The following is a 22333-nucleotide window of genomic DNA, read 5'->3' on the forward strand; positions in this document are numbered from 1 at the left end:
AGTTTTTAATATTAGCAAGTAGAGAGGAGGATGCTATGAATAATAAAACATATGCCAGTTTTTACGCAATGTAGTAGTTATGAGGGACTGCTGATAAGTACTCAGCCCAACCATCAAGGACTATACATTTAGGACAGTGATTTTCCACTTTTCTCATTCCATCGGAAAAATACGGAACACAAAAAAGTGGAAAATGGCTGGACTAAATGTATAGTCCTCAATGGAGACTTAGAGGGGACATGATAGAGACTTACAAGATCATGAAGGGCATGGAGAAAGTGGAGAGGGACAGATTCTTCAAACTTTCAAAAACTACAAGAACGAGAGGGCATTCGGAAAAATTAAGAGGGAGGAATTCAGAACCAATGCTAGGAAGTTCTTCTTCACTCAAAGTGTGGTGGGCACCTGGAATGCGCTTCCAGAGGGTGTGATAGGACAGAGTATGGAGCTCAAGAAGGGATTAGATGATTTCCTGAAGGAAAAGGGGATAGAAGGGTATAGATAGAGGATTAATATACAGGTCCTGGCATGATGGGCCGCCGCGTGAGCGGACTGCTGGGCACAATGGACCTCTGGTCTGACCTAGCAGAGGCACTGCTTATGTTCTTATGAGACCGCTGATCACAAACTGCTAAAACCTGTCAGTTCCTCCTCTATAATATGCCCAAAATCCAACCGCTCCTCTCTGAGCACACTACCAAAACCCCTTATCCATGCTGTCTTCACCTCATGCTTAGACTACTGCAATGTACTTCTCTCAGGTCTCCCGCTCATCCATCTCTCACCCCTTCAATCCGTTCAAAATGCAGCCGCACGACTCATATTCCATGAGAACCGCCACGCTCACATTACCCCTCTCCTCATGTCATTTCATTGGCTCCCAAAATGTTTCCGAATACAGTTCAAACTGACTTATACGTGCATTTGCTCTGTAGCCCCTCAATCTCTCTCCTAATTTATTTTCCCCAATGCTTCCCCTGTGTCCTCCGTCCCTCTTATCTGTACCCTTCTCCTCCACTGCCAACTCCAGACTCCGTCCCTTCTTTCTTGCCACGCCGTATGCCTGGAACAGGCTGCCTAAATCAATAGTGGTGTTCAGATCCAAGCTAAACGCCAACTTTTTTGAAGCTGCTTTCAACTCAACTCCCACTCACTGTCAGATACCTTTAGCCATTGTATCATTCCTTCTGCTAAAAACTGTTCCACGCATCTACCACCCTTTCTGTAAAAAAGTGTTTCCTTAACTTCATCCTATGCCCTCTCATTGCAGTTTCTTTTCAAATGAAAGAGAGTTGTCTCATGCGCATTTACATTACGTAGGTATTTAAACGTCTATGATATCTCCCTTCTCCCGCCTTTCCTCCAAAGATCTTTAAGTCTGTCCCCATACGCCTTATGATGAAGACCACACCATTGTAGTAGCCTTCCTCTGGAACGACTCCATCCTTTTTATATCTTTTTTTGAAGGTGCGGCCTCCAGAATTGTACACAATATTCTAAATGAGGTCTCACCAGAGTCTTATACCGGGGCATCACTACCTCCTTTTTCCTACTAGCTATACCCCATCCAATGCACCCTAGCATCCTTCTAGCTTTTGCCGTCACCTTTTCAACCTGTTTGCCCACTCTCTTCGCACTACCCTCAGGCGCTGCACTGCAGCTTGAGTTCTCAAGCAAGGTCCTTGGCATCATTATTGATTCCTCTCTCTCCCTCAATGACCACCTCAACTCCTTGGCTAAATCATGCTTTTTCAGCCTCCACATGCTGAGGAAAGTAAGATCCTATTTTCGCCCACAACATTTCGCCGTCCTTGTCCAATCCATCATCCTCTCCAAACTAGACTACTGCAATGCCATCTACTTAAGCCTATCAAAAAAAAAGTCTTCAAAGACTCCAGCTAATCCAGAATACTGCAGCCAAGTTGATCTTTGCAAAACGCAAGTCTGACCATGTCTCCCCACTCCTAGCCAAACTTCACTGGCTCCCAGTGATTTCCAGAATCCATTTCAAATGCTCCTGCCTGGCTTTTAAGATCATTCTCGGCATCGTTCCTCCCTTAATCCCACTATCTTATTATAACTCCTCGAGTCCTGACTCTACCAGACCCGCCCAAAGGTATAAACTATCCTTCCCCTCTCTAAACGGTATTCGCTATGCAGGCAAACTGGGATAATCCCTTCTCTTCAGAATCACAGGTCTTTGGAACGACCTTACTACCCCGCTGCGGAACCTGGGCTCCCTCCAATTATTCCGCAAGCAACTGAAAACCTGGCTTTTCACTAAAATGTAATTCTATCCCCCCTTACTCTTCTCTTCTATATATAAGTTCATGTAAACCTTTTTTTTCCTTCTCTTCCTATATTTTAAGTTCTTGTAAACCGTGCCGAGCTCCACATCCGTGGAGATGATGCGGTATATAAATTTAAGGTTTAGTTTAGTTTAGTTTAAGATCATCACAAACAATCACACCCAAGTCCCACTCTTCCGTCGCGCACATAAACTCTTCGCCCCCTAAACGGTACCATTCCCTCGGGTTTTTGCAGCCGAAATGCATGACCGTGCATTTCTTAGCATGAAATTTTAGCTGCAAAGTTGAGGCATTGCTACAACTACTATTTATCATTTCACTATAGAAATGATAAATCATCGGTGGCAGTAGTGCCCCCAACTCTGTTGGTTGGGCTGAAAACTTTTCAGCAGCCCCTCGTATCTCAATTTAAACACTGGTCTATGTGTCGTTCAAGAACGATCCTTCCTGCTCTATGCTTCTTTTTTTTTTTTTTTTATCCTTAAAGCTCGTGATAACTTTCTTATTTACATAAAACTTTTTAAGATTATGAAAAGCACCCAAGCCAGATGACACAAAGAGCATGCAAACAATGTTTTAATGCTGGATTAAACAAACTAATGGAAATTACTTTGCAGAGGGGATTTAAACAAAACATCTGTTAAGCTATTTGCTGGATCTTTAAAACAAAACTATAAATGTTATTTATATAGCTCGGGGAAAAACATAAAAGCTATTAGTCTTTCATGGGAAATCTCACAAGAGAAGTAAAAGTAATATATGAAAAGAGAAAATCAGTGTGCCAGACAGCAATTTATTCTTTACTAGTTTAGAGAAAGCTGGTGAAAATTAGATTCAGTTCTGAAAATCATAAAAACACGAGAGGATGGTAGGTTGGGGCATCCATGATGGAATTATAAGCCTTTAGGACTTGAAGCCGCCCAGTAGACGGAGATTGGAACTGACTGTGCTGGGTGCACTTCATTCCATTAGCACCTCTCCCATATTATCCTCCTGAACTCTAATGAAAACACAACCACAGATCTGACAATAGCAGTAGATCCGGCAGCTGGCTGCTGGCTGAGCAAGGCTGGAGATTCAATACAAGGTATACGTAGAAACTGGAGAAAAGCATGAGCTAGGAGAGGACGAGAGGACAAATGCAGGCAAAGACTAAAAAGATGGTTTTTACGCGCTGACGCAGTTTTTTAAACATCTTTATGCCGTGGCGTTTTTTTAGTGGTTGCTGATAGTTTTGAGAAAGGACATGGAAAGACTAACAGGTACCCCTTCGTCTGAACCATAAGTTTAGAGTACGTTTGTGCTTATTTAAGAGTATTGGTAACATTACACTTCTCTCTTCGTATTTGCGGTTTCAGCAATCGCAGTTTCGATTATTCACGGTGTTTAGCTTGCTGGCTCCTCACCCCCAATTACATCAGCTTGCATAGACAAATCGCTGATTCCAAGCGTTTGCAGAGAAAAATCGCCAATTCCCGGCACTTTCTTCACCGTGTTTTGCCTCTCCTTCAGGAACAGGCCAGGTCTCCCACCATGTTATTCGTGGTTTCACCATATTCATGATGGTTTGTAATAGAAAACAGCGAACAACATATGAAAAAGTTATTCACGTTTTTTCTGTATTCACGGGTCTGTTAATCCCCTGTCATAGCGAATATGGAGGGAGAAGTGTAAAGGCATATTTGCACATGTATACATTGATACTTTTTTAGAGACCCATATTTGGAACGAGCACCAATCTTCTCAATCGGGTTCCCTGAGGCAGAAACAAAACATGGTCCGTGTCAGGACTCCCAAACCAAGAAAAGTCCTGTTTAATACCCGTTTTGAGAATTTTTGAAGTTTTACCTTCAGCAATTTTTTGAAATAGTAACATCTATACAATGATTGGGAGGTGAGACTTATTTTGGGGATTTAGGGCTCCTTTTATTAAGCTGCGTTAGGGCTTTAACGCATAGAATAGCGCGTGCTACATTGCTGCGTGCACTAGACCTGGTGTTAGTTCTAGAAGCGTAGCACGTGGTAATTTCTTGCGTGCGCTAAAAACACTAGCGCACCTTAGTAAAAGGAGCCCTTAGTCCTCATGTGGTCTCCGGGTCTCTGAGCAAGTATATAAGGATATATATGAATATACATTTAATTACTCTTGGAATATAAATATCGGGGATATATGTAAGAGTTACACACAGGATTATGTGTATTATGTTGCATGAAGCCATAATATTTTCCTGTTGAAATTGGAGGTTTTTCCCCTATTAATTTTTGGACAATAAAGACAAAAAGAGACGAACAAGACAGAGAAGAAAGTTTATATAATCTAATCTAGTCTTCAGTTTATATACCGTCCTGCTGCTCACACTGGCTTTCCCTCTGACATCACTTCCTGGTCCCGTGACCTGGAAATGATTTTAGAGGGAGCCAGGCCGGTGCGAGTAACAGGCTAGAATAGTTGTTCGCACTGGCAAAGATTTTAAAGAGATAGGGAGGCTTGAGTGCGGCATGGGGGAAGCAGAGAGGTGGCAGCGCTTCCATCAAAATGGCGCCCGCGGCAGTCCCCCACCCCTTCCTACACCACTGCTTAGCAGGTGGGTTGGAGTTTGGAATTGAAAGCAGCTTCAAAGAAATGACCTTATTTGACCCCCTAGTGGTAGTACTACAGCATTACTGCTAAGGATTAAGGATACCACTTTGAAGCAAGTATGCCAATGTGCAGGAATGACCAGGGATCATTCCTTCCCTCACTATAGCACCAGGAATCCTGGTAAAAGCCAGGGATGGGATCAGCTGCCTCTTCCATGGGGGAGTGTGATGGTGATACCTGGGAATGGGGGAGGGGGTTAACGCTGACATAAAGGGAGGAGAAAAGAGGAGTGTGATGCTGACATTTGGTTGGAGAATCAAAGGGGATTCAGGATGGGTTAGCTGATGATCAGTGGGTTTGGATTGTGGGCCAGGGAAGGGTTGAGAGCATGATCAGGGGTAGTCAACATCCACAATGAAAGTACACTTATGGCTCCTTTTATCGAGGTGCGGTAGGCGGTTAACGCGCAGAATACCGCGCGTTCAACCGCCTGCCGCGATAGTCGCTAACGCCTCCATTGACGAATCGTTAGGTTTTTGGCTTGCCGCGGGGGTTAGCGCGTGATGAAATGTCCGACGCGCTAACCCCCGTAGCGCACCTTGATAAAAGGAGCCCTTAATATTTTAAAAAGAAAATGATGAATATCAGCAAAGAAAACTTGAAACAGCTTTTCTTTTTTTTTTTTTTTTTTGCCTATGCCCCTCTAACAATAATAAAGGCTTGGAATGTCTATTTTACATTGGTTAATATAGTGTTAATCTAGAAATCTGTTTATTCGTTTATTAAATTACTTTTATATGCTGTACTGTTTTAAAGGCTCCAGGCAATTTGCAAAGCTCAACATAAGCACAAATATAAACAATAAAAGAGGTATATGATAAAACTGTGAAAAATTAAAACCGAAATCACAGATGTAGACGAGGAAGCGGGAGAAACTAATCGTATCAACAAAGTCCTGAGGCCAAATATAAATAGTAAAAAGGGGAAAGAAGGGCCCAATCCATGAAAAAAGCCAGTTTTTGAAAATGTAGAAAATCTGGATATATCCATCCAGTGGTGTAGTTGGGGAGGTTGGCGCCCGGCATCGCTGTGCCATGCGCCCCCTGCTCTTCCCCATCTCCCGCCCACCCATACCTCTTGAAATTTTCATTGGCACGAGCTTGCGCAGTTGAGGATAGAGCTTGCAGGGATGGGACAGGGTCAGAACTCATGGGGATGGGATGGGAATGGAGATATATGCCGCATGGATGGTGACAAATTTGTTCCCGCGTCATTCTCTAGTGCTGGAGCCACTTGACAGTAACCATAACATGATCAGATTTGATATAATCCAATAAATTCACACAGGAAATCCAATACAATAGCATTTAACTTTTAAAAAGGAGACTCATAACATGAGGAGAATAGCAGCAAAGAAACTTAGAAGAGCAGCTGCAAAGGTCAAAAATGTGCATCAGGCATGGATGTTATTCAAAAATAGCATCCTGGAAGCCCATGAATTAAAAAAAGGAGGAAGGAAGACCTCCCGGCAGCCAGTGTAGTTAACAAGTGAAGTAAAGGAAGCTATTAGAGCTAAAAGAGAATCGTTCAGAAAGTGGAAGAAGAATCCAACTTGCAAGGTGCTAATAAAGAAGGCAAAGAGAGACCTTGAAAAGAAGATAGCACTGGATGCAAAAACACACAGTAAAAGCTTTTTTAGGTATATTAAAAACAAGAAGCTGGGAAGAGAATCAGTTGGACTGCTAGATGACCGAGGGGTAAAAGGGACTCTCAGGGAAGACAAGGCCATTTTGGAGAGATTAAATAAACTCTTTGCTTCGGTCTTCACCATGGAAGATATGCGGAGGAGTGTGTGGCGCAGTGGTTGGATCTACACCCTCAGCACCCTGGGGTTGTGGGTTCAAACCCCGCGCTGCTCCTTGTGACCCTGGGCAAGTCACTCAGTCCTCCATAGCCCCAGGTACGTTAGATAGATTGTGAGCCCACCGGGACAGATAGGGAAAATGCTTGAGTACCTGATTGTAAAACCGCTTAGATAACCTTGATAAGCGGTATATCAAATCCTAATAAAACTTGACTTGAAACTTGAGAGTTACTGGTGCCAGAAATGGTATTCGAATCTGATGAATCAGAGAAACTCATACAAATCTCTGTTAACACTGGAAGATATAATGGGTCAATTTCACAAATTCAACAGTAGCAAATCACCTGGACCAGATGGTATAAATCCCAGAGTGCTGATAGAATTGAAAAATGAACTTGAAGAGCTATTGTTAGTAATTTTTCGTTAAAATCCAGCATAGTACCAGAAGACTAGAGGGTGGCCAACGTGACACCAATTTTTAAAAAGGGTTCTAAAGGTGATACGGGAAATCATAGACTGGTGAGTCAGATGTCGGTGCTGTACAAAATGATAGAGACTATTATAAAGAACAAAATGACAGAACATATACTTAATGAGAGAAAGCCAACATGGATTTAGTCATGGGAAATCTTGTCTCACCAATCTACTGCATTTCTTTGAAGGGGTGAATGAACATTTGGATAAAGGTGAGCTGGTTGATATCGTGTATTTGGATTTTCAAAAGGCATTTGGCAAAATACCTCAAGAAAGACTTCTGAGGAAATTAGAAAATCATGGGATAGGAGGTAATGTCCTATTATGGATTAAGAACTGGTTGAAAGACAGAAAACAAAATAGATTTAAATGGTCAATATTCTCAATGGAGAAGGGTAAATAGTGGAGTTCCCCGGGGGTCTGTGCTGGGACCGCTGCTTTTTAACATTTTTATAGATGGTGTTTCTTTTGATATCTCAAAGCGTTATTTGAGCGAGCGAATCAGTACATTTTATCTATTAAATTTGAACAGCAAGACTCCTGAGGCAGGCCTTTTTACATTACATTAGAGATTTCTATTCCGCCATTACCTTGCGCTTCAAGGCACAATCATGTCGAGTCTGTTACAAATAAATAGGATTGTACACCACCTGGTCTCCTTCGTTGGTGTTTCTTGCTTCTCAAAGTTGTGAAGGCAGTTTCTCCTCTTTGTCCTCTGAGGAGTTAGTGAAATCCACTGCATCAACTTTGTTTTACTACTTGGGATCTAGCTAGGTCAGGGGTAGGGAGCTCCGGTCCTCGAGAGCCATATTCCAGTTGGGTTTTCAGGATTTCCCCAATGAATATGCAGGAGATCTATTTGCATGCACTGCTTTCAATGCATATTCATTGGGGAAATCCTGAACACCCGACTGGAATACGGCTCTCGAGGACCAGAGTTCCCTACCCCTGAGCTAGGTACTTGGGACCTGGGTTGGCTACTGATGGAGACAGGATACTGGGCTTAATGGGCCATTAGTCTGACCCCGTATGGCTGTTGGTATGCTCTTGTGTGCCAAGCATAGGATAATCAGGCCATTGTGACATCACTGATGAGTTTGGCTCTTAGGCATTGGTGGAATGAGGCATTATGACTAAACAATCTCTGCTTTGGGTTTCTGCCAGGTACTTGGGATCTGGTTTGTCCACTGTTAGAAGCAGGATACTGGGCTTGATGGACTTGTGGTCTGACTGAGTCTGGCAGCTCTTATGTTCTTGTGATCAGTTATGATGCATGCCTAATTTGTGTTTTCTGACTACCCTAGATGTTCAAATTAGTTGTCTTCCTAAAGGAGCTAGCTGCCTGGCCTGTATCCCAAATTCTCAAGACAATTTATCCTTTGCCTAAGTCTTTGCAGATATTTTTTTTTTTGGCATTATAAATTAAGCTTCAGGCACTGTTTGCTATTGGTCTTTAGTTTGTCTCTGTGTTCCTGAGTTAAACACAAATGAATCCTATCTCTAAATGAAAAAAAAAAAAAAAAAAAAAAAAAAGAAATACCAATAATTAAAAACTATTTTCACAGAGAATTCATAAGTCTCCAGTAATAAATATACAGCAACACTCAATACACACAGTTTGTAAATAGCAAGCAGGTTTTCTTTAGATAGAAGCTGTTTGCTTAAAAGAATGACCAACACTGCTTTAGGATTGCAGCATTTCTAAAAGTTAAAATAAACCAAGAAGAAAATGGAGAGAGATTTCACAGGAAATGAAAAAGATATGATCTTGGAAAGCATAGAACTCAAAGCTTCCCTAGTTGTGAAGTATTACGATGAGCAATAATTACAAAACTTTGAATCAACCAGTACTAGGATGCTGGAACACTGAGCAGCAAAAGAAGGGGATTGATGTTTCCAGCACCGATATAAGTCCCATCTTAGATTTGCAATCGAAAAGCATGAAACTATCTAGGAGCAAAGCTTTCCTGGATTTAACCAAGGCTATTATTGCCACAATAAGGGGATTGAACAATAAAGGGCTCAAAATTGAAAAGAAAATAAATATAAAAGCCCTCCTAAATTGGCACTTGGATGATCAAAAAGTCAGGTCATCCAAGTACCGATAATTGAAATGGGTTTTAGACATATCTAAAAGCAACTTAGGCCTTTTGACTGCTGCTGTGCACCCAGAGTGAAAATGGGCATTTTTTGAGGAGTGGTTAAGATTCCGATTGGCCAGATCCCCTAGGCCCCTCCTAAGGGGGAGTGGCCTAAGGAATCTGGCCAATCGGAATCTTAGGCCACTCCCGGCACATCAAGAATACACTGGGAGACGGGCCTAAGATTCCTGTTGGCCTAGATGCCTTAAGCGCCTTGGCCAATCAGGGCCTTAGGCCCCTACCCGGTACATCCCAAGATGCACCGGGAAGGGGTAGGCCCACCGTTTCAGCAAAGGCGGGCTTGCCAGCTGGATACATGAGGAACCTATCTGTCCATCCATCTAAAAAAGGTTAGGGGGGTCCGGGGGGGGGGGTCCAAGTGGAGTGAGTGGGGTCCGGTGGTGGGCTTGGATGGTTCAGGAGGGCTACCTTTGGGGTGTTGGGGGTGTCATCAGGAAGGACTAGGCATCTCTGCTGCTGGCAAAGGTTGCAGGGGGTTTAGGGGTTTCTGGCCGGAGGAACTGGGTATCCCTCCTGCCGGCGAAGGTTGGGGGAGGGCCGGGGGGGGGGGTCCGGTAGGAGGGATTGGGTATCCTTCCTGCCAGCGATGCTTGTGGGGAGAGGGGAGTTGCAGTGGGTTTGGGAAGGAGAAACTGGCCATCCCTCCTGCCGCAATCATTATGGGGGGGGAGGGGAATGGTTCCACGATTCTCTAACCGGTGCTTATGACGGACGCCAGTTAGAGAATCATGGTTTTAGGCAAAAGACTGGTCTCTCCCACGCCTAAAAGGTCTTGTTTTGGGCATTTGGGACTTGGGTAAATTTTTTTTTTAGGAATAGGGCTTAAAGGTAGACATAGTGGCGATCTGGACGATTAAACGCTTGAACGTACAGGTAGGCCATTCTCGAAAAAACCATCCAAAATGTGTTCTTTTGGTTTTTTTTCCCGATAATGGACATTTCCATTGCCCCAGGTACATTAGATAGAGTGTGAGCCTGCCAGGACAGATAGGGAAAAATGCTTGAGCACTTGAATATACACCACTTTGATTATAAGTGGTATATAAATGCTAAAAATTAATTAATGTATGTATCTTTTGTTACCCGCTTAGGATTTAAGTGGGATAGAAATTTTAAAAAAATAAATAAATAAATCATATTTGAAAATTAAAAGGTGAAAACATGTCACTTTGGACCAATCAACTAACAGTCAGTAAAATTCCAGTCTATAAAAAGTGATGAAGGGCACAAGAAGTAGTGGATATAATTCATTTGTCTCTAAACCACATGCTACAGACCGTTTGAAGGCAAGAAACTAATGAACTGAGCATCCTCTTTCATGATGCAGCTTGTGAGTGACGACAAGTGACTCTTTCCCCTCCAGAAGCAAATATGCACTTTGAATTGGTAAATAGGAAACCAAAGAAGAAATCATGGTGAATATAGTAAACAGAACTAAAATTAATTAGGATGAAAGTAAACATAGTACACATTGCTAGAGCTATTTACAATGCATGTAAACATAGATTACTTAGGGCTCCTTTTACTAAGGTGCGTTAGCGTTTTTAGCACACGCACGATATTACTGCGTGCTACGCGGCTAGAACTAATGCCAGCTCAATGCTGGCGTTAAGGTCTAGCGCACGCAGCAATTCAGCGCATGCTATTCCGTGCGTTAATGCCGTAACACGGCTTAGTAAAAGGAGCCCTTAGTTGTAACGGTTAACCTGTTTCGGAGGGTGTAAATATAGCATACTTAGAATGGTTAATTATACTCTTATATAAACATATATAATAGTGTACACTTCCCCCTCCCCATTCGCGGTTTCTGCACTCACGATTTCACATAATCGCAATTTTTTTCTGGGGAGGGGGAAAATTTTTTAAAAAGCCATATTTTTTACCTCCCTGCCGTCTTCCCGGCCTTACCTGGTGGTCTAGTGGGCTTTTGGGGCAGGAGTGATCTTCCTATGCTCCTGCCCCGTGCAGATCGCCATGAGGAAATGGCTGCTGTGAGTTCCCGTAGTCTCGAGACTACGACGGGAACTCCCTACAGCCATTTCCTCATGGCGATCTGCACGGGGCAGGAGCGTAGGAAGATCGTTTCTGCCCCGAAAGCCTCTAGACCACCAGGTAAGGCCGGGAAGGCGGCAGGGAGGTGGGGATGGGTCAGAGCCGGATAATTGCGGTTTTTCGCCATTCGTGGTCTGGCTCTGCCCGTATCCCCTGCGAATAACGAGGGAGAAATGTACTCTTGTATAAACATATATCATAGTGTAATAATGAAAATGCAAGCATGGTACCCTAGCCAAGCAGCTAAGAGGCCGCCAACAATCACAGTGGAATCCATCTGAATCGGTATTTGAAACCCACTCTGAATTGACACCCAAGTCATTAGCAGCGGTATAGAGGCTTCCAATAAAGATATCTCCAAGCAGAACAATGAATAACGACCAGAGCAATCCTGATATGAAAACTGAGCAAATGAGAAAAAAAGGAGGTTGGGAGGGAGCGAGGACTGACGCCACCTCTCCTCAAATATACTAACAAAATTGGGCGTTGCCGACAAAGGTTGCTCAAAAAGAACTTTGAAGATTGCAAATTATCCAAAACACCGCTATCAAACTAATATAATACGCAAAAATTTTTTGATCATGTCACACACTAATCCCACCCAGAATCATCTAGAAAATCTTACTGCTTGCATTTAAAGCTAAATATCTCACAAACACCAGGATTCATTGATAGATTACTTGTCCCTTATTCCTCTTCAAGAACACTACGATCCCGCAATCAATTTCTCTCAAATGTTCCATCCTTATGACATCTATTCTGTGACACCACCCGGAAATGAATTTTCCCAGTTTCCGCTCCCACTCACTGGAATTCAATCCCACTTTACTTAAGGGAAGAGAAAAACCTAGATACATTTAAAATAAACTTAAGGATGCATATGACCTATGACCCCCCTCTCCCTAAGACCACCAATTCCAACGAAACTCTAATAAAGGAAGAGCATAGCCTCCCCTCCCTACTGTGTTACCCATTCTTCGTCTTTCTCTCCTATTACCAGGGCTGTGGAGTCGGTAGATAAATGTTCCGACTCCGACTCCTCAGTTTTTTGCACTTCAGACTCCGACTCCGACTCCAGGTACCCGAAATTTCCTCCGACTCCGACTCCACAGCACTGGTTAATTTTCAGATCGTTAAAATGGAATGTCAAGTTGAGAGAAATGAGCATTTTCGACACCACCTTCTTTTTGCTTTTAATCAAGATTCTAAGACCGCAGAAGCTGCTCGCAACATTTGCGCTGTGTATATAGTGGGAGCTATAGCTGAAAGAATCGCTCGTGATTGGTATGCCAAGTTCAAAAATGGAGTCGGTAGATAAATGTTCCGACTCCTCAGTTTTTTGTACTTCTGACTCCAACTCTGACTCCAGGTACCTGAAATTTCCTCCGACTCCGACTCCACAGCCCTGCCTATTACGATTGTCGTTCTATCTCCCCCCACTTCCCATTTGTTCCAGTACGTCATGTTACGATTCTTGTCACAATTATATCTCCTCTGAAGTTTAAGTTCGGTTGCATTTGTTTTAAGGCCTTATTTGGTCTGGCTCCCATTTACCTGTCTTCGTGTTTTGAATGATATAAAGCAAACAGGATCACTCGAGGAAATTATCTATTTGTTTACCCAACCATAAAATTCTGTCGATATAAGAGATTCCTTGACAAACTATTTGCATTTCAGGCAGGCAAAATGAATTCATGGTTATGTATTATTATTGCTCAGGCTTATTCTTATGTGTCTTTTAGGAAGCTGTTGAAAACTGATCTGTTTGGTAAATTTGTAAACTGATGTTTTAATTTGATTTTAATGTATTTTTATGCCAATTGTAATTTCTTTTCACTGATTGTACAGGTCTTCTAGATGTGAACCGCCTAGAACTATGTGGTATGGCGGTATATAAAAACAAATTATTATTATTTTTTTTAAGTTCAAAAAGTTTTATTAAATTTTTATAACACAGACATTATTATTATAGTTTTTATTCTCAAAGTGTTGTACACCGCTTAGACAATGGGCTCCTTTTACGAAGGTGCGCTAAGCGTTTTAGTGCACGCACCGCGCTAGCCAAAAATCTACCACCTGCTCAAAAGGAGGCGGTAGCGGCTAGCACGCAAGGCAATTTAGCGCATGCTATTCCGCGCGTTAAGGCCCTAACGTGCCTTTGTAAAAGGAGTCCAATATTTTAAGCGGTATAACAAATTTGAATAAACTTGAAACTTGATACCGCATCGCTAGCGATAGTTCTTTTCCAGTTTGGGCTTCTCGTTAAATTCACGGAATAATTTTATTTGGGGGTATTTTAGACAGAGGGATGCAAGCACCTCCGGATTCATTGTCTGAGAGTTAAAAGGTTAGCTTTGAAGCTGCAGACTCGTACTTACCTCTTTCTTCGTGAATTCTGGGGCGTGATCATTTTTATCGACCACGATGATGGTGGCTGTCGCCGTGCCAGTCAGTCCCACGTCACTGCCAGCCATGTCTTTAGCCTCAATGGTCAGTTCGTACTGAGGATTTTCCAGCGTCTAAAGATAAGGAAAGAAATTACAGTTCAGGTCTACTTCCTTCATACATTTCCATGGAACAGTGTACGCCAATGCTACCTCTGCATTCGGCCTTTTCTCACTCCTGGCTCCATATTACTCTTCCCTTCCTGTCCAGCAAAGGTGACACCTGATCTCAATGTGCCCTCCAAATTACTACAATACTTTGGTAACTACCGTGTTTCCCCGAAAATAAGACAATGTCTTATATTAATTTGGGGTCCAAAAAATGTACTACTAGGGCTTATTTTGGGGGATGTCTCATTTTTTTCATGTACAACAATCATCTCTCCTTTTCTCTCCTCCACCCCAATTCTTCTTCTTTCCTCCCCTCTCACCCAGCCCCTTGCGCAGCATCTTTCTATCCCTCCCTCCCTTGACATCATTAGTGATGCGGCAGAGGGAAGGCCCCGGCAGGGAAGGCCGTGAAGCAGCCCGTTCAGAACAGTGCCGCTAATGCTGCTTTAGGCCTCGGAGCGGAGGCATTTCAGGTCTCACCGGGGTGGGGGTTGCTGAATCGACGAGTCCAATTTTGGGGGCGAATCGGGGAGCATTAGTATCAGGGATGGAGTGTCGGGGATTTTCGGGGGGGGGGGGGGGCTTCAGAGGTCGATCTTAACCAGGGCTTATTTTTGGGGTAGGACTTATATTAGGAGCATCTTTAAAAATCATGCTTGGGCTTATTTGTGGGGAAACACGGTACACACTAGACTCTTTGTAATCTATAAATAGCTTTTTTGTTAAACCAGCTTAACCCTTTAGTTGGCATTGTTGCTGAGAAGCAACATGTGTTTCCTATGGCTCTTACGGGAGATCTGCGTTCCTGGATGTCTGGTAACCTTACGCCAGGGCTTATGTGGGCCCGGCTGCATATTGGATGGGGCACACATAAGGTGCTCTCTGCTCCCAAAAAATCCCTCCTCCTTCCCTCCCCAGCCACCCCAATCCCTCTCCCTTCCAAACCTAAAATGCGCCTAAATATCACCTACCCCCGCTACTTCCCTCATTTCTGCCACAGCTACACTCTTCCTGGTTTCCAATTTATTCATTGGCCACAGAGAATAATGTGTCTTGAAGCCACTCAGTGGCATAGCGAGAGTGAGTAGCACCCGGGTGGGCAGTGTACCTCCCCCCCACTCCTTCCCAACCTCTCTTGCCATGTGTGCGCCCCCTTCCCTTCCTCTGTACCTCTTTAATTTTCCCAATTTGAGCAGCATCACAAACTTGCTACCTGCTTAGTGTTGGCTGTCCCTCTGATGTCACTTCCTAGGGGCGGAACCCTGAAGTGACATCAGAGGGAGCCGACACGGACACGGGTAGTAAGTTCATGATACTGTTCGTGCCGGGAAAAAGAGTTACGAGGGAAGGGGCGGGACACCCTGCCCCCTCCCCCCCCCTATTATGTCACTGAAGTCATTCTATGCTTCTTGCTTCTGTTCTGAAGTCTAAGATGCATGGCTTAATACATTTGCATAGCACAAACATGAACATTCTCCGGGTGGTCCCGATTGGATTCAACCTGAACCCTGTCCAAAAGAAGAGAGCTAAGTATTTAGAAGGAGAAGCTTTAATCACTGCTACATTTTGATAAAACATAACCTGATGACAGATATTTTTCCAGTTCATGATTCAATTCTCCCGTGCTCTTGGATCAGGGTTTTTAACTATGTCCTTGGTGATCACTTGACAAGTCTGATTTTCAGCCTGTCCACAAAGAACATGAGTGAGATATATGTGCAAGTTCTGCCTTCTACTGTATACTAATACAAGGGTTCTCCAAAAGTTTCCGCACTTTTATTTTATTTTTTTTTCAACACGATTTATTAAATATCTCAAAAGCAAATGACATCACTACCTGCAAGGTGAGCCGACTTGCCTGACTGGTTTTCAGGATTTCCCCAATGAATATGCATGAGATCTATTGGCATACAATGAAAACAGTGCGTGCAAATAGATCTCATGCATATTCACTGGGGAAATCCTGAAAACCCGACTGGATTGCAGGCCTTGGAGGAGGGACTTTGACACCCCTTTGTTATGGGGAAAAGAAAGGGGCATTCTAGGCCCTCCGATGGTACTCTGGTTTCTAGACATATAGATGGCTTTGTAATTAACACAAGAACAACCATACTGGGTCAGACCAATAGTCTATCTAGCCCAGTTTCCTGTTTCCAACTGTGGCCAATCCAGGTCACCAGAACCTGGCAAAAGACCAAATCCAGGTCAACTGAACAATAGAAAAACCCCAAAAGAGGAGTAGTGAAAATATATCAAGAGGACAAGTCTCCTCTGACCCAAAAAGGCTGTGAGACTGAGGGCTTCCCTTTCACTTTAAAAATTTGTGGTAGGTTGTTCCTATTGGGCTGCCTCTTCCCTTCACCCCTCTTTTTGGGTCAGGGGAGACTCATTCTCTTGACCAATCCAGGTCAACCAGTGGCTTCCCCCATGTCTGTCTCAATAGCAGACTATGGATTTTTCCTCCAGGGACTTGTCCAAACCTTTCTTAAACCTAGCTATGCTAACTGCTGTAACCTGTAATCTTTTCTGGCCACAAGAGTGTGGCACAGTGATTAAAGCCAGTTCAACTTCTATTGGAATTCACAACTATGTTTATATCAAAAAATATATGTCTAGTACTGTGATAATATCATTAAATATATGTAAATGTGCTCAGTCATATAACACCTATCTCTAGGTGTTATATGATTGAGCACATTTACATATATTTAATGATATTATCACATTGCTAGACATATATTTTATGATATAAACATAGTTGTCAATTCCAATAGAAGTTGAACTCGTTTCATTTAGGGAAATCAGTATTACATTGAATAAGCTCCCCATCAGTTTTGTATTTGGAACTACAGTGATTAAAGCTACAGCCTCAACACCCTGAGGTTGTGGGTTCAAACCCACACTGTTCCTTGTGACCCTGGGCAAGTCACTTAATCCCCCCATTGCCCCAGGCATATTAGATAGATTGTGAGCCCGCCAGGACAGACAGGGAAAAATGCTTGAATACCTGAATAAATTCATGCAAATTATTCTGAGCTCCCTTGGGACAATGGTATACAAAAAACCCCAGAATAAATGAGTTCCAGAGCTTAACCGTTCTTTGAGTATAAAAATATTTCCTCCTATAGTTATTCACGTTGTCAAATGTGACTCGGACGACAGGCCATGTACTGAAGTTGAGAGGCGACAGGCCCAGGACAAATGTCAGGAAGTTCTGTTTCGCACAGCGAGTGGTGGACGCTTGGAACGCTCTCCCGGAGGACGTTGTGACGGAGACCTCCATTATAGGATTCAAGGGCAAGTGGGATGCATACCTCCTTGCAAATCACATTGAGGGATACAGGTAAACAAGGTCTCATTATGAAGCACCTAGTTGGGCCTCCGCGTGTGCGGATCACCGGACTGGATGGACCAAGGGTCTGATTCGGTGAAGGCATTTCTTATGTTCTTATTTGTTTTAAAAGTATTCCCACAGAATTTCACATCTCAGTTTTGACTACCTTGCCGGTGCAGAGGCTGCTGGGAGCTTTGTTGGTCAATGGAGGACCAGTATCTCCCCAGTCACTCATGAAAACACAGGCCATCGCCCTGCCCCATCAAGCTTCGATAAAATGAAGGAAGAACATGTTGAATGTTGAGGTGGGTGAGCTGGATTTACTGCGACCGGGAGAAGTTGTTCCTTCCGGTGCTGTAAGCAGATAAATTGTTGTTCCATTGGGACTTTGCGAATGAATTTAAAAAAAAGAGACCCGTCTTTGCAATGACATGATTCTTCTGCAAGTTCTGCTGAACACACCACGAGTAATTACATTGGAAATATTATAGCTGGCTATTCAGAACTTGAAAAGCTCTTTGTTGGAGCAGTTTCAAGGTCAGAATTCTTTGCTGTCTTGGACTTTATCTCATAAATCAAGTGAACATGAACAGAAACTTGATGATATAGAATTAAGATTGTCAAAATGGAAGCACTGGAATCTACTTTAAAAAATAAAAATAAATTTGCAGCAATTTATAGCAGTTTGGAAGTGATTGAAAATGTTTGAGCTGTTAAGCCAGTTCCTTTATGCATTACTTGTAAATTGACGGCCTCTTTTACAAAGCCACGCTAATGGCCCCAAAGCCCATAGAGATTTAAAGGGCTTCAGGGCTGTTGTAAAAGAGGCCGTGAGTTTCTCTTCACTCGATCTGGGCCTCCCCCCATCGTTGTGGTCTAAGGAAGATATAGGGGTCCTTTTATAAGGCGTGCTATCCGATTTAGCACGCACTAAAGAGTAGTGCTCGCTAAATGCTAAGGCGCCCATGGAATATAACGGGCGCCTTAGCATTTAGCGTGCAATAATCTTTAGCATGTGCTAAATCGGTTAGCACGCCTTAGTAAAAGGACCCCATAGTTAATTTCCTCATTTTGGGGGCCTTTTGCTAAAGTGCGCTAACCGATTTAGCGTACACTAAAGAGTAGTGCTCGCTAAATGCTAAGGCGCCCATGGAATATAGCAGGCGCCTTAGCATTTAGCGTGCGCTAATCTTTAGCGTGTGCTAAATCGGTTAGCATGCCTTAGTAAAAGGACCCCATAGTTAATTTCCTCATTTTGGGGGCCTTTTGCTAAAGCGCGCTAACCGATTTAGCGTACACTAAAGAGTAGTGCTCGCTAAATGCTAAGGCGCCCATGGAATATAGCAGGCGCCTTAGCATTTAGCGTGCGCTAATCTTTAGCGTGTGCTAAATCGGTTAGCATGCCTTAGTAAAAGGACCCCATAGTTAATTTCCTCATTTTGGGGTCCTTTTGCTAAAGCGCGCTAACCGATTTAGCGTGCACTAAAGAGTATTGCTCTCTAAATGCTAAGGTGCCCATAGAATATAACGGGCGCCTTAGCATTTAGCGTGCGATAATCTTTAGCATGTGCTAATTCAGTTAGCATGCCTTAGTAAAAGGACCCCATAGTTAATTTCCTCATTTTGAGGTCCTTTTGCTAAAGCGCGCTAACCGATTTAGCGTGCACTAAAGAGTATTGCTCTCTAAATGCTAAGGTGCCCATAGAATATAACGGGCGCCTTAGCATTTAGCGTGCGATAATCTTTAGCATGTGCTAAATCAGTTAGCACGCCTTAGTAAAAGGACCCCATAGTTAATTTCCTCATTTTGGGGTCCTTTTGCTAAAGCGCGCTAACCGATTTAGCGTGCACTAAAGAGTATTGCTCTCTAAATGCTAAGGTGCCCATAGAATATAACGGGCGCCTTAGCATTTAGCGTGCGATAATCTTTAGCATGTGCTAATTCAGTTAGCATGCCTTAGTAAAAGGACCCCATAGTTAATTTCCTCATTTTGAGGTCCTTTTGCTAAAGCGTGCTAACCGATTTAGCGTGCACTAAAGAGTATTGCTCTCTAAATGCTAAGGTGCCCATAGAATATAACGGGCGCCTTAGCATTTAGCGTGCGATAATCTTTAGCATGTGCTAAATCAGTTAGCACGCCTTAGTAAAAGGACCCCATAGTTAATTTCCTCATTTTGGGGTCCTTTTGCTAAGGCGCGCTAACCGATTTAGCGTGCACTAAAGAGTATTGCTCTCTAAATGCTAAGGTGCCCATAGAATATAACGGGCGCCTTAGCATTTAGCGTGCGATAATCTTTAGCATGTGCTAATTCAGTTAGCATGCCTTAGTAAAAGGACCCCATAGTTAATTTCCTCATTTTGAGGTCCTTTTGCTAAAGCGCGCTAACCGATTTAGCGTGCACTAAAGAGTATTGCTCTCTAAATGCTAAGGTGCCCATAGAATATAACGGGCGCCTTAGCATTTAGCGTGCGATAATCTTTAGCATGTGCTAAATCAGTTAGCACGCCTTAGTAAAAGGACCCCATAGTTAATTTCCTCATTTTGGGGTCCTTTTGCTAAGGCGCGCGTGCGTTAAATGCTAAAACGGCCGTAGAATATAATGCCGTAGTAAAAGACCTCCTTTATTTTTACTTTCTTTCCTAATGATATTTCTTTCTGTATCGCTGAAGCAAGTGCATTCTTGTATAATACGTTTAAACCGCAATAAAATATAAACTTCAAAAAAAAAAAAAAGAATCTTAGATATGTCAACTTTCCGAGACAAAGTGGAGTTTCACCTAGAACAATATTAGAATGATATTTAAGAGATCATTTTACATTTTCAGAGTCTGCCTATCTAAGGTACGCTCTATACCAGCTCATCTCCCTTTGCAGCAAATCTGTTTTACCTCTGCTGAATGCCGTGTTTTTTCAAAGGCCAACTTTTATTGCACCTTAATAAACACCCACACTGAACGTGGGGGATTGCGTTTATCACTTTCCAAATGAAATTCTTGTGTGCACTGCTCTGTCCTTGCCCAAATCCAACCCCAACCCCCCGGCACTCTCTCCTTAAGCTGCATCTGCATAACACACCCAGTCACACACACTCAGGTAATGCTTATACTTAATGAATATTGGGAGTTCAGATTCCACCAATTCAAACGAACTGGAATGGAGTGGTGCTCTTCATAATTCCCTTTTATAATTTTTGTTTACTAATTTATGACTTAATTTTCTTTATAACTTATGTAGTTTAAGATTTACCGTATTTTCACTCATATACCGCGCACCCGTGTAAAACGCGCACACGGGTATAGCGCGCGGGAAACTGTAATTTATGTAAAGAAAATTTTATATAGTGCGCACACCCGTATACCGCGCATGCCGCCCAGACTCTCCCGTCGCCGCCCGACTCTCCTTTTGCCTGCCCCGACTCTCCTCTGGCCGCCCCGACTCTCCTTTCGCCCGCCCCGACTCTCCTCTCGCTGCCCCGACTCTCCTTTCGCCCTTGAAGTCCTGTCCCCACCCTGAAAGCCTGATGCCCCCCCGACGTCCGATTCCCCCCCCCTGCAGGACTGCTCGCACCCCCACCCCGAAGGACCGCTCACACTCGCACCCGCACCCCCACCCCGAAGGACCGCTCGCACCCCCACAGCCTCCTCTCCCCCCCCCCATCATGGAGAAGCTGCCTACCGTTGTCCTGCTGCTTTCTCTGCCGGCGGTCCCGCCCCTTCTCTGAGCCCTGTGTCTGCGCTGCTTCCTCTTCCGGCGGTCCCGCCCTTTCTCTGACGTCAGAGGGGAGGAGGCTGTGGGGGTGCGAGCGGTCCTTCGGGGTGGGGGTGCGGGTGCGAGTGCGAGCGGTCCTTCGGGGTGGAGGTGCGAGCGGTCCTGCGGGGTGAATCGGATGTTGGGGGGGGAACTATATAAAAAAAACACGCTCACGAATATAACGCGCATGGTTATACTCGGTTTGTAAAATCGTGTATAACGTGTGCGTTATATGCGTGAAAATATGGTAACTTATCTTTTCAGTCCTTCCGGTTCCCCTTCCTGACGCGTTTCGAGTATCTTTATCAAAGGTCGGGGGAACTAAGGATAAGCAAAAGCTTGTTCCACTGCTTAGAACGCCAGCAGCAGTGAGAAATGGAACAAGCTTTTGCTTATCTTTAGTTCCCCTGACCTTTGATAAAGATACTCGAAACGCGTCGGGAAGGGGAACCGGAAGGACTGAAAAGATAAGTTAAATCTTAAACTACATAAGTTATAAAGAAAATTAAGTCATAAATTAGAAACAAAAATTATAAAAGGGAATTATGAAGAGCACCACTCCATTCCAGTTCGTTTGAATTGGTGGAATCTGAACTCCCAATACTCATTAAGTATAAGCATTACCTGAGTGTGTGTGACTGGGTGTTTTACACTATATTGGTGGGTGAACAGTTAGGTTGATGGCATCTGCATAATCACATACACAGGTGTAAAAGCTTTAGATTATTCCCTCATCTACGCACAAGCTCTGTGGCATCCGAAAAATAAGCACATATCTCAGTGACAGGGCATCTGTTTCTGCTTCCAAGTCCCTCCCTACTATTTTTCTGTTAACCAAGGAGCAATAGTCCGTCATGGCTAGGGCTACCATATTTTGGGCCACAAAACCCTGGGCACATGGCCCCAAGTTTAAGTTTCAAGTTTCTTAATATTTTGATATACCGACCATCACAAGTATCTGGTCGGTTTACAATAATAAAAAGTAAAAAATTATTTAAAATATTAAAATTATGTATAACAACAAAAAAAAAGTCTACATAAAAATAGGGGGGTTAAGATCAAAACATAGGGGTCCTTTTATCAAGCCGTCAGACATTTCATCGCGCGCTAACCCCTGCGGCCGGCTAAAAAAACCTAACACCTGCTCAATGCAGGCGTTAGCGGCTAGTGCGGTATTACGCGTGTTAAAACCCCTACCGCAGCTTGATAAAAAGACCCCATAGACTCTGTTCCTCCCCAGCCCCACCCTG

General features: G+C 43.5%; 1 protein-coding gene across 2 annotated transcripts in view; it reads right to left on the reverse strand.

Moving 5' to 3' along the window:
• The window catches only part of CDH13 (cadherin 13), a 1218549-nt gene that overhangs the window by 258093 nt on the left and 938123 nt on the right, over positions 1 to 22333 (reverse strand). For both annotated transcript variants that reach the window (XM_033942565.1, XM_033942566.1), the window contains one exon: positions 13821 to 13961. In XM_033942565.1, coding sequence (XP_033798456.1) covers positions 13821 to 13961 — 141 coding nt within the window. The remainder of the gene's footprint in view (positions 1 to 13820; positions 13962 to 22333) is intronic.

Source organism: Geotrypetes seraphini, chromosome 4 (assembly GCF_902459505.1).
Source record: "Geotrypetes seraphini chromosome 4, aGeoSer1.1, whole genome shotgun sequence".
NCBI classification, from domain to species: domain Eukaryota; kingdom Metazoa; phylum Chordata; class Amphibia; order Gymnophiona; family Dermophiidae; genus Geotrypetes; species Geotrypetes seraphini.